The sequence below is a fragment of the Terrapene carolina genome, unplaced genomic scaffold (genome assembly GCF_002925995.2).
Source record: "Terrapene carolina triunguis isolate 2854851 unplaced genomic scaffold, T_m_triunguis-2.0 Scaffold176, whole genome shotgun sequence".
NCBI classification, from domain to species: Eukaryota; Metazoa; Chordata; order Testudines; family Emydidae; genus Terrapene; species Terrapene triunguis.
The window spans coordinates 316,182-331,478 of NW_020664527.1; the positions used below are offsets into that span (position 1 = coordinate 316,182).

Here is a 15,297-nt window from a genome sequence, read left to right on the forward strand (position 1 = left end):
ATTAGTTTACAAAACATGATGTATGACTACTGCTAGCAGTGAAAGTAGTGCTCTCACTACACATTAAACGCCAATAGGGATCATGGGGGACCCAGCTCCCAAGTAGTACACTCACTTCACCCTGGATCACTGCCAAACACTATAGTTGTCATAAACGTACAGCACCCCTCCCCCCCGCCCCCGCCAACATTAACATGTGCATGGTCATTGATATAAACACAGATGTGCAGCAAGCACCACACAATTCGTAACAGGCCCCCAAACTGCTGTCCCAGGTTGAGTACAGTACACCACAGCACATCATTTGGCTCGCTGTTAAATTGCTCTTTCAAAGCCTCCTTGAGCCACATAGCTGTTTGCTGAGCTCATCTGATAGCCCTTGTATCTGGCTGTTCAAACTCAGCAGACAGCGGTTCTGCCTCTGCCCTCCACCCCTGCAGCAAGTTTTCCCCCTTTGCTTCCCAAATATTATGCAGGACACAATAGGCAGCTATAACCTTTGGGATTGTTTTCACACGGAGATCCAATCTGGTGAGTAAACAATGTTAGTGCCCTTACATTCAACTGTCATTCTGCACATGCTGAGCCTGTAGTTGAATCTTTCCTGGCTGCTGTTGAGATGGCCAGTGCACAGCTTCATGAGCCAGGGAAGAAAGGGGTAGGCTGGTCCCCCAGGATCACTCCTGGCATTTCAACATCACCAATGGTAATAATCCATCTGTGGGAAAGATGGTTCCCCACTTGTAGCTTTCTGAACAGTCCTGTGTTCTTAAAGATGCGAGTGTCATGCACTTTCTCTGACAAGCCAACACTGAGGTCTGTGAAGAATCCCAGGTGATCCACCAGCGCCTGCATAACCATGGAAAAGTAGCCCTTTCTGTTGATGTATTCTGTGGCAAGGGCTCTGGGCCAAAATGAGGATGTATGCACTGTCTATTGCTTCAACATAATTCAGGAAACCCATAGCTGGAAAGCCATCAATTATGTCCTATTCATTCCCAGAATCACAGTCCTGAATAGCAGGAGACAATTAATGGCCCTGTGCACATGCATGACAATGGCCCATGTAGTGGATTTTTCCCACTCCAAATGACCTCCTACTGACTGATAGCAATCTGGATTGCAAGTTTCCACAGTGTGATCACCACTCCCTTCTCCACTGTCAGTGCAGCTCTCATTTTGGTGTCCCTGAGGTGGATTCCTGGGGCAAGTTCAGGACACAGATCTAGGAATGTGGCCTTGTGCATCTGAAAGTTCTGCAGCCACTGCACGTCATCCCAAACCTGCATTACGATACGATCCCGCCAGTCAGTGTTTGTTTCTTGGGCCCAGAAGTGGTGCTCCACCATTTGCAGCTGCTCCATGAACCCCACCAACAACCCTGAATTGGTTTTCTCTATGTCTCACCACCAACTGACCGCCAAAAAATTGTCATGTTCCCTATGGTTCTTCTTGAGGCTCTGCAAATACCGTAGGATTATGCATCCTGTGCTTGAAACACATGACAGCAGTGCAGAGCTGTGCAGTTTCCATGTTTCTGTCAGAGAGGCGGACAGTGACAAGTCATGCCTGGGTTCATGGGAAATTGAAAATAGGCAGGAAAATGATGGGATAGAGCACTGCATTATGGGAAATTCACCCCTTGCTCCCACGCACCCCTGCACGACTCATTTCTGCCCCACCATGCATTGCCAAAACTACCCAAAAGACAGTGATGCACACTCAGGTATCTATCCTATCTATGTTGATGCTTTGTGCATAAACATGAGCACTCCTGGTGAGTACATACTGCACCGACACAAGGAGCCAAGTAAGCATGTGCACAAGTGATATAGTAATTGCGGTGGCTGTATGCCAACATAACTTGCGTCAGCAAAACTTTGTAGCATAGACATGGCCTAAGACAAGTTGCTATGGCAAGAATGTTACATTCAGCATTCCTCAGTGGGGAGGCGGGGGGAGGGGGGGACAAAAATGCAGAGCATCTTTTAGGACAATTATTTCTGCCCTCTGTTTCATTTACCCCAGCCTGCTCCCTCCATCACTCTTTATCCCCACTGTGTACATCTGTCTCATCTCTGCATTTCTCTTTCAATTTATGTTAGTTTCTATTTGGTCTCCATTTTTCCCCTCATAGCTTCTCTTCCGAAGCGGACAGCCTGAACTACTACGCCCCGTTCTCCTCTACTCTCAGACACCTAATTCTTCTAACCCTGGGCTTCGTTTCTGCTCCTCTTCTATCATATTACCTCAGTGAAAGCCCCAAAGAACAGTCTCTCTTAGGGATTTTAGGCAGCAGATCTCTCCAAGTTCTGATCTGTTCCTCTCCCCAAACCTCCTGTTTGGCTCCCAGATATGGCAATCATTATGGAGCTCTTAATTGTGCTACATCAATTGCAGAAGCAATTAGCAGGGGAGAAGCCGCCATCAATTACTGCTTATCAGCCATGACAGCAGCCACCAGTGGCCAGAGGGTAACACAGCTGGAAAACAATATCCTAACTCCCATAGAATTATTTCCCCCTGTAAGATCTTCAGGATAGGGGCCATCTTTTTGTTCTGTGTTTGTACAATCCCTAGCACAACAGGGTCCTCCTAGTCCATGACTAAGGCTAAGTTTTCATCATGGATATTTTTAGTAAAAGTCATGGACAGGTCACAGGCAATAAACAAAAATTCACGGAAGCCTGTCTCTGACTTTCACTAAAAATATCCCTGGCAAATGGGGTAGGCGGGTTGAGCACCCACTGGTACTGGGGCTCCCGGGTCCCCCACTGCTGCGGTGCGTGGGAGCTTGGGGTTCCCCTGCCTGCTGCGGCTGGTCAGCTGCAGGGTCCCCCCACCAGGGCAGGTGCTGGGAGCTGCGTGGGTGGGGCTGGCTGAGAGCTCCAATCCCAGGGCAGAAAATGTCACAGAGGTCAACGGAAGTCACGGATTCCCTGACTTCCGTGACATAATCGTAGCCTTATCAATGACTCGTATTGGCATTAATAATAATATTAACCGTTGCACAGGGGATTGGTCAAAGGCAAGCCTACAGATAGATAGTGACCAAAAGGATGGGTGAGAGGCCCCCTCATTTTTAGCAGAACCTTTTAAAACTTAAGTTAGAGAGGCCATCTTAACCTCCTATATCCACTAGTGCATCCAAGAACAACTGATTATGGTAATACCTAGCTGATAAGAATAATTCTGCTAAAATAATCAGTTAGTGGTGATATTTAAGTTGTTAGATGTTAAGGTTACCACCTCATTCATATGCTGTCTTCAAACTCATTAAGATCTCATCTGGACTAGAAAAAAGGTGATCATTTGAAAGCCACACTATCTGGAATGTTTTAATTAAGTGCTCTTTAAAATGTTGTTTGCACTTAGTGTAGACAGTGTTTAAAACCTTTAAAAATCAGGTTGGGGCCATGCCCCTGGCCAGCTATGTCCCAATCTACATCAGATGGTCAAAATGGCATCTGGGTTATTTGTGACAGCTGGCTGATAGCTAGATATTTTTTAGGCTGCAGTGTGATTAGTATGCTAACGATATCCAGTTCCACTTCTTTCACCAAACACAGATTCTACTGTTTCATTCCTTCCCCACAGCCTGGCCAAAATAGACACCTACATGAAAATGAACTGGCTGTGATGATCATGTCAAGACTGAAGTGATAGCTTGTTGAAAGTGTAAAACATCTAGTAGAATGGGCTAGATGTTGCACCAATTAAAGGAATGCCCACCTATCACCAAAATACTTTACAGTCTGGGTATCCTGTTGGATTCATCACTACTCCTGGATTTTGAGGCCTTGTCTGCACTACAAAACATATATGCATCTGAAGAAGTGGGTTGTAGCCCACGAAAGCTTATGCTCTAATAAATTTGTTAGTCTCTAAGGTGCCACAAGTACTCCTGTTCTTTTTGCGGATACAGACTAACAAGGCTGCTACTCTGAAACCTACAAAACATATGTTACTGACAAGAAACGTCAGCAACAGGTAACAGATACAGTTAAATTGTGTTTAATACTGGTTCAGCTACACGTATAGACAAAGAAAATGGTGCTGAACATTGCTTGCTCCTGCCTATCTACACTCACAGCATCTGTAACCTGAATTTCAGCACTGGTTCAACATCATCTCTCGCTGACACCCATTGGGAACAGGGAGTATTTCTTTCTTGCACTGTAGACAATACGTGAAGTAAAAAACAATTGGATCACTGCCTTTAATGTACACAATTCCCAGGAGACTGATCACTCCTTCCTGACATACTGTGCAAGTGGAAAACCTCCAGGCTAAATAAATTAAGGTAATTGTTTCTACTTAGGGTTCCCCATAAAATTCACCCAGAAGCTTTGGCTTGAGCATAGTGCAGCTGCCTGAAGTTGAGTACAGGGTGAGTCATCATTGTCCCCTCTAAAATAGAAAGAGTTTTGAAGAATGTCTCACCATTGCTCACATTGGTTCAGCTGAACTGTTGTTTGCAATGTTAGAAGCCCTAGTGTATACAGGCTTTTGGCTGCCAACAGTTTATCAGTTCCCTGTCAATTAAAATTTGCTCCCTGCAGGTCTAAATAATAGGGTGTGAAAACCACATCAGCAGCTGAAACCCCATCTACACTAAGGCTCATCACACTGACAACACCCGGTCAGCTGAATTCATGTTAACAGTGGGAAACTTTCCAGAAATGTACCTAGTTTAGACAAAACCTGTGCAATGAATGTGCTAGTGAATTATCTTTTAAGCCTCAAATCTTCCAGGACCCAATTACCTGAAAGACTCCCTCTCCACCTGTACCCACAGCAATAGTTAAGATCAGCTTGTTTGTTCTGATGTCGGTTCCCTTGATGGCCAGCACGCCCATCCCCCAGAATTTCTCCCTCTGGACCAGTTCAACTCTGGTCGTGACATAAGGCTCATTTTTATTTAATAACACTACTCTACAGCCAAAATGCTTCTGAAATAAATGTAGTCAAACTTTACTAATTCTGGGTCACTTAGAACGAAAACGATGCTTAAAATTGTTGATTGGCTCTAGTTTTCAAGATATGCTATTGGGTCAGTATATACGACCCTTGACTTGGGAATGGCGGAGGATAAGTGAGTTATAAAGGGAAGGGATCTCAATTTAAACCAGAAATGACTAAAATACATCTTTGACTGGATCTATGAATAAATCTATGACTGGGTTTGGACAGTACTTGCTTTTTAGGCAAAACAATGAATGATGCAATCTGAAGCTGGTATTGCGTCATACAGGATATGAATTGCATCATGTTATTCCTAGAAGTCATGGATGATGCAATCATAACGAAGCTTACATCACTCTGCTGAACAAATTGCCCTATATCAGCTCTAGAAATCATACAGTGTCGTGCTCTCTTATTTGTCAGTGTTTGATTTTGCAAAGGGACACATTTCTGTTTAGCCAAAGTGAGCAGAGATGCCTCGTACTTGTGTGAACAGTGCAGATAACTTCTGCTATGTTTGTGGTGAAGTGACTTTTGCATCACAAAAGCGCAGTATAACCACTATGGTTAAGAAAGCCTATCGCCTTTATTTTGGCTGCAAAATTGGAGATCAGGACAAGAGGTGGGCCCCACACATATGCTGCAACACTTGTGCAACAAATCTTCGCCAGTGGTTGAACAGGAAAAGGAAATCTATGCCTTTTGCAGTGCCAATGATTTGAAGAGAGCCAACAGATCATACCAGCAATTGTTACTTCTGCATGGTGCCTCCAGTTGGGAAAGGTGTGTCAAAGAAGAAAAAGTGGACTGTGCGTTATCCAAACATTCCATCAGCTATACGCCTAGTACCTCACGGAGAAGGACTGCCGGTTCCTGATGCACCAGCATCATTCTCACTTGAGTCAGACGAGGAAGAGGAAGAGGATGAAACTTCTGGTCCTGAACCATCAATGTCACAGGACTCACATTTTCTCCCATCCTCCTCCTCTGAACCACACCTCATAACACAAGGTGAACTGAATGACCTTGTCAGGGATTTGGAACTACCCAAGAGTAAGGCAGAGCTGTTGGACTCCACACTACAGCAGTGGAATCTCCTGGCAGGTGATGTTAGGGTCTCCATGTTCCGTGACCGTCAAAAGGATCTTGTCCCATTCTTCTTCATGGAAGGTGATCTTGTAGCCTGCAACAACATCGATGGTGTGATGACAGCCCTCAACATCGTTCATGATCCAGATGAGTGGAGACTGTTCATTGATTCATCGAAGACGAGTCTTAAAGCTGTTTTACTGCATAATGGCAATGTTTTGCCATCAATTCCAGTTGGTCATGCAGTCCATATGAAGGAAACCTATGACAACATGAAACAACTTTTGAGGTGCATAAACTATGACCAACATCAGTGGCAGCTTTGTGACGATTTGAAGGTTGTTGCTCTCTTGCTTGGTCTGCAGACTGGATACACGAAGTACTGCTGTTTTCTCTGCAAATGGGATAGTCGTGCAAGAGATTCCCACTACATCAAGAAAGATTGGCCACTCCGACAGTCATTGGAGCCTGGGAGGAAAAGTGTTCAGCATCCACCACATGTTGAATCAAGGAAGATTTTGTTACCACCCTTACACATCAAGCTGGGTCTGATGAAGAACTTTGTCAAGGCCACTGACAAAACACAAACAGCTTTCAAGTACCTCCGTGGAAAATTTCCAAGGTTAAGTGAAGCTAAGATAAAGAAAAGTGTCTTTGTTGGTCCTCAGATTCGTGAACTGCTTCGAGATGGTGCATTTGACCATGCACTGAGTGGCAAGGAAAAGACGGCATGGAAAGCCTTCCAGTTAGTGGCAATAAATTTTCTCGGAAACAACAAGGCAGACAACTACAGGTTGTTGGTGGAAAACCTCCTCAAGGCATACAAAAGCCTTGGTTGCAACATGTCACTAAAGATACATTTTTTGCACTCTCATCTAGATTTTTTCCACCGAACTGCGGAGCAGTGAGCGACGAGCACGGCGAGCGATCTCACCAGGACATTGCAACAATGGAGAAACGCTATCAGGGCAAATGGAGCCCATCAATGCTTGCAGACTATTGCTGGACAGTGACAAGAGATGCTCCATTTAATGAATACAAGAGACAAGCCAAGAAGCGCCGAGTAGACACTGAATAGGACTAAACTATGTACAGAATAGTTTTTTGCCTTTTGTTTCATAATAAATTTTATTTATATAACCCTTTTGCTGATTTTTAAAGTGTTACATAAACAGGACAGGTGGAAATATTATCATGTAAAGCAACCATAAACACATGAAAAGAAACTAGGTTTACAATTTATGATTAGAACTCTACTATCTACACAATATACATAGACATAAAATGTAAAAACTTAAATATCTTAGAAACAGTAGCCAGTTGTTTTAATTGTCATATTTGAATTCAGCACATCAAAATACATAATAAATAGCACATTTTACCTCTGAAGCAGACGACTTCTCAAAAATTGTAGACCAGTGTAATTGGTTGCTGTGGTTGACATTTGTCTGCTCGTTGCTTTTAGTTCTAATTTTAATTGTCAGTTTGGGATTTGTAACTTACCTAACATTTAGTTTACTAAAGTTTGTTAGTGATGGTTACAGCAACGGCTATATCTTTATATCACTTTCCCACTGACTGCAGGAGGAAGAATATGAATATATATTGCTACATTTTTGTAATTAAAGTACATTGTTGCCATTATTAAGCGTGCTATGAAAATTCATCTGACATAAAATGAATTTTTTAAATACAGTATTTTACTCTTTTAAGTAGTGATTAGAATGTACTTTATACTACATCACCATTTTCCCTTAACACACAGGGCACATAGAACCACGCTTAAAGCTAAACTGCAAAGCAAATAATAAATCCACATTTTAACTCTTTCAGCTAGATGCTCTTGGCAAGCTTTTTGAGAGACCTGAACAGTGGTCACAAGTATCTGTAACCTGAATTGAAACCTCCCCCCTAACCAGCTACACAAATGAAGGAAGATAGGCCGTGAGGAGAATCTGAATGTGGACTACAGGAGGATGCAAAATTTACAACAAATCTATTCCCTGCTGTGCTGTTATGTGACAGAATCTAAGCTTTCATTTTAAAAGACAGGTTTCTAGCACTATGGTTGGGAAGTAACATGCCCAACACAAAATGAATATAAACTGATGTGCTGAGGTCAGTTTCGAGTAATCCTGAAACAATGGGACTGAGAAATATGAACTGTTGCATTTGAACAGACCATGGAACTTCACTATGACAACTTACAGGTCAACATTGATAAATTCACTGCTAATTGTTTTTAGCAAAAACATCAACCTAACCAGGTTATCCATTATTATATGCGGTGGAACACCTGGGGTAGTGAAAAGCTGTGTAGTGTTGCAAGGATGGGGAAAAGAGGAGTTAAGCCACATCCCACGCTCAAAATGCCAAGTGCTGTGAGATTTTAAATGCAATATCCTGTACCACATAAGATTTGGCAGCAGGAAATTTTTTATCGATTTTAATATAAAAATGCTATACTGATTTTATTATTCATTTTCAATTTTGTTCACTGGCCACTGCCTTTTTTCCCCACTTACACAGAATTGCTGCAAAATTTTTAGTCTGCTGCAGCAGAAATCTGCAGAAACTAGGGGATCTTCCCACAGACTGATATCCAGCTCGCTGCAGTCTACAAAAACTCCTCTATTAGAGATCAATAAGATGTAGATTTTTTTTTTTTTTTTTTTTAATTTTCAGCAGCATATTTCTTACCCACAACTTTCTGTTGACCCAAAATGGGCCGTAGCATTATCGTCTGTTGAACTGGCTATTTCTTTTTCATTTCAAAGATATTAATGTTCAAAGATTTCATTTAATCATAGTTGAGAAGTCATTGAGAATTACCTCCATCCATCACTTACTTTCAGAACGTGCTTTGCTGTCATAGCCAGTTACCTATATTTCTGTTAACAGAGACATTTTCCTTCCAAATCAACTTAATCTTCTTGTCCAGTTTATTCAGTAATACTAATGTTGTCACTATATAATCACAATTGATTATTTGATGACTGCGATGTCAAACGCTGGACTTTAGCACTAAATAATATAAAAGAATGGTCTATCTACAGAACTTTTTTTTTTGGCATTACTTGCACCTAAGTGGCTACTAGTAACACAAAGTTTGAACTCAACATTTCAGTGGTTGAATCTCAGATCTGGAGATTACTGCTTATATAATATACAGTGCACAGTAATATGCGCCCAAATAACAGTAATAGTAGTATTAATACTTAGCTCTTATATAGCACTTTTCATCAGTAGATCTCAAAGTGCCTAAAATCTGTAATTGTCGTATGCGTGTCTCTCTCACCAACAGAAATTGGTCCAATAAAAGATATTACTTCACCTATCTTGTCTCTCACAATCTTTAATGCATTTAACTTCACAACGCCCTTGTGACATAAGGAAGCCCTTTTAAAAACATTGATATAAACTCTTGTGTACAGAATTTAGTTTTGTCAGTTGATGAAGTAACTATATTTAATGGGACAGCAAATCTTTTAAACATAAGGATCAATTACCTTTTACAAGCAATTTATCTCTAATAGACACTCTCCGAGTAGAATCAGAAGCTGGGTTGGATGTACGGGGCCCTTTGACACCATCATCCCGCTTCAGTTTGCTTGCCAGCGTTAGCATTACTGCTATCTTCAACCTGGAATGCAGGCATCAAAATAAGATTAGTCACTACAGTTCAAAGTGCCAGATAAAGTCACAAAATAGTCAAAAGTTTCAAATTACAACTAAATGTAGAGCCAAGTGGTATCCAGGGTATCCTACTGACAGCTTGTCTACACTTGAAAGGCTACAGCAGCATAGCTTCACGGTTCTTGTGCTTCCATGTAGATGTTACCTACACCGACAGAAGGGGTTCTCCTGTCGGTGTAGTTAATCCACCTCACTGAGGGGCGGTAGCTAGGTTGACAGAAGAACTCTTCCATTGAGGTAGCATGACCTACATAGAGACTTAGGTCAGCTTCACTATGGTGCTCAGGACAACTTGAGACAATTTCAGGTGGAAATACTAAGGAGTTGACTTTTAGTGCATTAAATTATAGTGCAAATGATTACAGCAGAGATAGTTCAAAATAGTTTTAACGCATTCAGTAGATTTCACTCTGATTCCAATGAAGTTTCACTCTGCTAATCAGCTAAAATATACCACTTCTTGATGTCATTGGCTCCACAGAATATGTCTCCTGCTTGACCGTGGAGGGGGTGGGGTGGTCACAGAATCTTTTTAAGTAATTACAAGCATTAAAGGGTATTTGCATATCCCTGGAAGCTAATATTCTATAGCTGCTAAGTACTGCATTCAAAGAGAATCCTCTCATCAGTTCTGACCCTGCAGAAAGGGGAGAGGGGACTATCCCCTTGTAGGGAGGGATAATATGAAATCTCCATTTTTGCTGCAAATGCCCTTAGCAGGGCGTGAAGAAGAGAGACTCCCACCAGGCCCTCCCTCACACTTGCCAGCATTCCAAACAACTATAGTGGATGGAGACACACCACTCCGATACATGGTGATGAGGGCCATCTAAAGCCTGGTCTACAGTAGAAAATTAGGTCAGTATAACTACATTGCTCGAGGTGTGAAAAATCCACATCCCCGAGACAGTTAAACTGACCTAACCCCTCACATTTAGAAAGTGCATCATGGGGTGGTGGAGCCCTACAGCCTGGTCTACACTTAGAAGGTAGACTGACATAGCTACATTGGGCAGGGGTGTGGAGGGAAAAAAACCAACACACCCCTGAACGATGTAGCTATGCTGACCTCACCCACTGTATAGATTCAGCTATGACAATGGAAGAATGATTCCATTCGTCTGGCTACCATCGCTCAGGGAGGTGGTGTTCCTATACTGACTGAAAACCCCATCTGTCATGCTGGGTGTATCTATACCGGGGTGGGCAAACTTTTTGGCCCAAGGGCCACATCTGGGTGAATGCTCATGAAATTGTGGGTTGGGGTGAGGGCTCTGGCTGGGGGCTGTGGATGAGGGGTTCAGGTTGCAGGAGGGTGCTCCAGGCTGGGATCGAGGGGTTCAGATTGCGGGAGGGGGATCAGAGCTGGGGCAGGGGGTTAGGCTCCAGGCAGCGCTTATCTCAAGCAGCTCCCAGAAGCAGCGGCATGTCCCCCGTCCGACTCCTATGCGTAGGCGCAGACAGGCAGCTCTGTGTGCTACCCTGTCTGCAGACACCGCCCCTGGAGCTGTGGGGGTGGTGCTTGGGGCGGATGCAGCATGCGGAGCCCCATGGCTGCCCCTATGGGTAGGAGCCGGAGGGGGGACATGCCGCTGCTTCTGGGAGCCACGCGAAGTGGGGCAAGCCCCCGACCCCACTCCCCGGCGGGAGCTTGAGGGCCGGATGTAGCCCCCGGGCCGTAGTTTGCCCACCCCTGATCTATACTATCGAGTTATGCTGGTATAGCTATGGCTACAGCTATTCTGGCATAATCTTTATAGTGTAGACAAACCTTAAGCATCTGGATAGATACAGAGGCCCAGCCACAGCTCCTAAGATAAGAAGCAATCATTTTGTTACATCAGTCTTCCCTTAAAGGAATTGATGAAGATTTCTGTGATATATCACTATGGACCTCCATTGTATGAAGGCATATAAAGGACAGTGCTTGAAAATTACAAATACAAAACCTAATCAATATGCTAAACAGCCAGAAGGCACTTATGCAAGACCACTGGTAGTTCTAGAGAAAATTGCTCTTTGATATAAGCCAGGACCAAAGCCTGGGGAAACCACACGCTGTAAGACTTTGACTTCACTGGAGGAAAATGGATGTGTTCCTACGTTAGTAACTTGACTTAGATTATCGCAAGGTAAAATTCTAGTGAAGGCAAAGCAGTTTGCCATTTTCATACAAGTTAGCAAATTGAATTAAAACTGGAAAAATAGGAAGAGGCACAGTTAAGTAGGGCCTTAAAGATATTCTTAAGAAACATGAACTTATAGTGAAGAAGGACGAGCCACTTGAAGTATTCATATTCTAGATAATGTGGTCAGAACAAAAATAGACCCAACGTAGGCGTCAAGGAGGCCGGTAAGGCAACATTAATTATAATATAACATGAGGGACTTGATGAGAGATTTTGCTGTGTAGACTTCAGCTCTGTACCTGTATGCTCCATTCTTGTGAACAAGCGGTAAAGTAAAATTTGTCATTCGTGCACCAGCTATTTCACTTTCTTAGCATTTATACTACATAATAGACAGGCAAGGAAAAATTTTAGGCCTGCAAATCTAGATAGTACACCTGTAAAAGCAGTTATTTTCCAAAAATCTGGGGAGAAAGTAGTATGGATCCAGGCTACGATTTATATGCCAAACTTTAGAAACTCAAAATGCCATTGCATTAATTAGGTAATGAAGACGCACAGAAAGAGAAATGAAGGCATTAAACAAGAACAAAACGGAAATGTTGAAAAGAACAAAATATAGCAAATAACTGAATAATAAAGTTAGAAAATCACAAATCATATTTGTGGCATATTATACTGATAAGAAATGCAAAGACCTTGAATGCACTGGGCATAGTAGCGTCTAAATCTGGTCCTGAAATATCCACTTACCTAGGGGAAATATAAACCTTGCTTGGCAAAGTGAGCCAAGCTAGGATGGGAAACCACCAATTTCACCTCTCTGGAGGGAGGAGAAAGGACCAGAGAGCAGCCCAGAGAAGAGGAGAGGAAGAACAAGGAATGAGTGGCACAGGCACTACTACTTTTACAAGGAGTGAGAGTGAAGAAGGGAAAAGCTGGAGCACCTATTACTTTCCCCAGAGGGGTAGGATAAAGAACAGAATGACCACATGGGGAAGAGTAGCTCCTGTCCCCTCAGATCCTGGACAAGAGTAAGGCTCCAATCCCCAAAGGTGTTTAGGTGCCTCACTTACATTGATTTCAATGGGAATCATAGAATATCAGGGTTGGAAGGGACCTCAGGAGGGCATCTAGTCCAACCCCCTGCTCAAAGCAGGGCCAATTCCCAACTAAATCATCCCAGCCAGGGCTTTGTCAAGCCTGACCTTAAAAACCTCTAAGGTAGGAGATTCCACCACCTCCCTAGGTAACCCATTCCAGTGCTTCACCACCCTCCTAGTGAAAAAGTTTTTCCCAATATCCAACCTAAACCTCCCCCACTGCAACTTGAGACCATTACTCCTTGTTCTTTCATCTGGTACCACTGAGAACAGTCTAGATCCACCCTCTTTGGAACCCCCTTTCAGGTAGTTGAAGGCAGCTATCAAATCCCCCCTCATTCTTCTCTTCTGTAGACTAAACAATCCCAGTTTCCTCAGCCTCTCCTCGTAAGTCATGTGCTCCAGCCCCCTAATCATTTTTGTTGCCCTCCGCTGGATTCTTTCCAGTTTTTCCACATCCTCCTTCTAGTGTGGGGCCCAAAACTGGACACAGTACTCCAGATGAGGCCTCACCAATGCCGAATAGAGGGGAACGATCACATCCCGCGATCTGCTGGCAATTCTCCTACTTATACAGCCCAAAATACTGTTAGCCTTCTTGGCAACAAGAGCTCACTGTTGACTCATATCCAGCTTCTCATCCACTGTAACCCCTAGGTCCTTTTCTGCAGAACTGCTGCCTAGCCACTTCCGTCCTAAGTGAAGGACTCTGCACTTGTCCTTGCTGAACCTTATCAGATTTCTTTTGGCCCAATCCTCTAATTTGTCTAGGTCCCTCTGTATCCTACCCCTACCCTCCAGCATATCTACCACTCCTCCCAGTTTAGTATCATCTGCAAACTTGCTGAGGATGAAATCCACGCCATCCTCCAGAACATTAATGAAGATATTAAACAAAACCGGCCCCAGGACCGACCCTTGGGGCACTCCGCTCGATACCGGCTGCCAACTAGACATGGAGCCACTGATCACTACCCGTTGAGCCGGATGATCTAGCCAGCTTTCTATCCATCTTATAGTCCATTCATCTAATCCATACTACTTTACATGCTGGCTCCTGAATGCCTTTAAGGAACTGGGCCTTAATGTCCCCCAGACTGCATTAATGGGGCAGAGCAGGAAGTGTTCAGAATTTGTTAACAGGGGGAGGAGGGGAGAGAAGAGGGCATGGGGAGAGGCCAGAATTTATTTGGGAGGAACACAGGACAGAAGAGCCCCCAAAACGTGTTAATTTGATCATGTGGGAGATTCCAAAACGATCAATTGATGCAGGAGAGAAAAGCTGATGTATGGAGATGCGTAATTTAAACAGGGCAGGTGGTAGCTGGGAGCTCTGGTGAGTTGGCAGATTCAGGGCTTGTCTACACGGAATTGCTCCTAATTAACTCTGTCAGTCTGTCCCCAGGGCGGGGGAGATAAAAGGGGGCAGTGTCTGTCCCTGTGGGAGGGGCAGGACAGGGAGGCAGAGTCCATCCCTGGGCAGGGGGAGGAGAGGAGAGAGGCAGGGGGTTGCGGAGGGGGAAACATCCAGCTGTCCCAGTGGGGGCAGGAAGGGGGAGGAGCATCTGTCAATCCATCCCAAGGGAGGGGGGGCAGGGAAAGAAAGGGGTCCAGCGTCCCTCAGCCTGTCCCCCGGCCCGTCCCCCCGGGGGGGGGGGGGGGGAGAGGGGAAAGGGAGCAGCGTCCCTCGGCCTGTCCCCCTGGGGGAGGGGGCAGCGTCCCTCGGCCCGGCCCCCTTGGGATCTCGGGGGAGGGTGAAGGGGGCAGCGTCCCTCGGCCGGTCTATCTGGGGGGAGGGGCGCTGGATGGCGCCGGGCCGGGCGGACTCACCTGGGCACCGAGTCAGGTCCCGGCTGCAGCGTCCCCCACCATCCCGGCCTGCCCGGCCCGGCCCCGCCCCGCGGCCCGGCGCTCCCGGAAGTGGGGGCGGGGCCGCTCTTTCAACACCAACTTTATTAGCAGCAGCCGCCGCTGCCGCGCGCCAGCCCCGGTTGGCCCCGCCCCGCCGCGCGGCGTCTCGCCTGGGAGAGGTGCTGAGCGCGCCCCGGGGGGGGTCCCAGCGCGAGGCGCGCCCCGGCTCGTAGCCCCGGGGAGGGGGGGGTCCCAGAGCGCGGGGCGCGCCACATCTCCCCGAGGTACGGAGCCGCCTGGCCCGCGTCCGGGGTCTGAATTGAGCCTGCGGGCCGCTTACCGACCACCCCGGCACTACCCGCTGCTAGGCTCTGCTCGGCCCCTTGCTCCATCGCCTCCTTGTGTCTGTCCCTCCACGGCAGGCAACAGAGAGCCTGGGGTTTGCCATGAAGGCACATCACCCG

General features: G+C 45.2%; 1 protein-coding gene across 1 annotated transcript in view; it reads right to left on the reverse strand.

Annotated features, from left to right (window-relative positions):
- The window catches only part of LOC112106291 (NEDD8-conjugating enzyme UBE2F), a 129,657-nt gene extending 114,765 nt beyond the window's left edge, over positions 1-14,892 (reverse strand). The window contains exons 1-2 of the mRNA XM_026654014.1: positions 14,813-14,892; positions 9,564-9,697 (exon numbers count right to left, since the gene is read on the reverse strand). Coding sequence (XP_026509799.1) covers positions 9,564-9,681 — 118 coding nt within the window. The 5' untranslated portion in view covers positions 9,682-9,697; positions 14,813-14,892. The remainder of the gene's footprint in view (positions 1-9,563; positions 9,698-14,812) is intronic.
- Between the last annotated feature and the right edge of the window lie 405 nt (positions 14,893-15,297).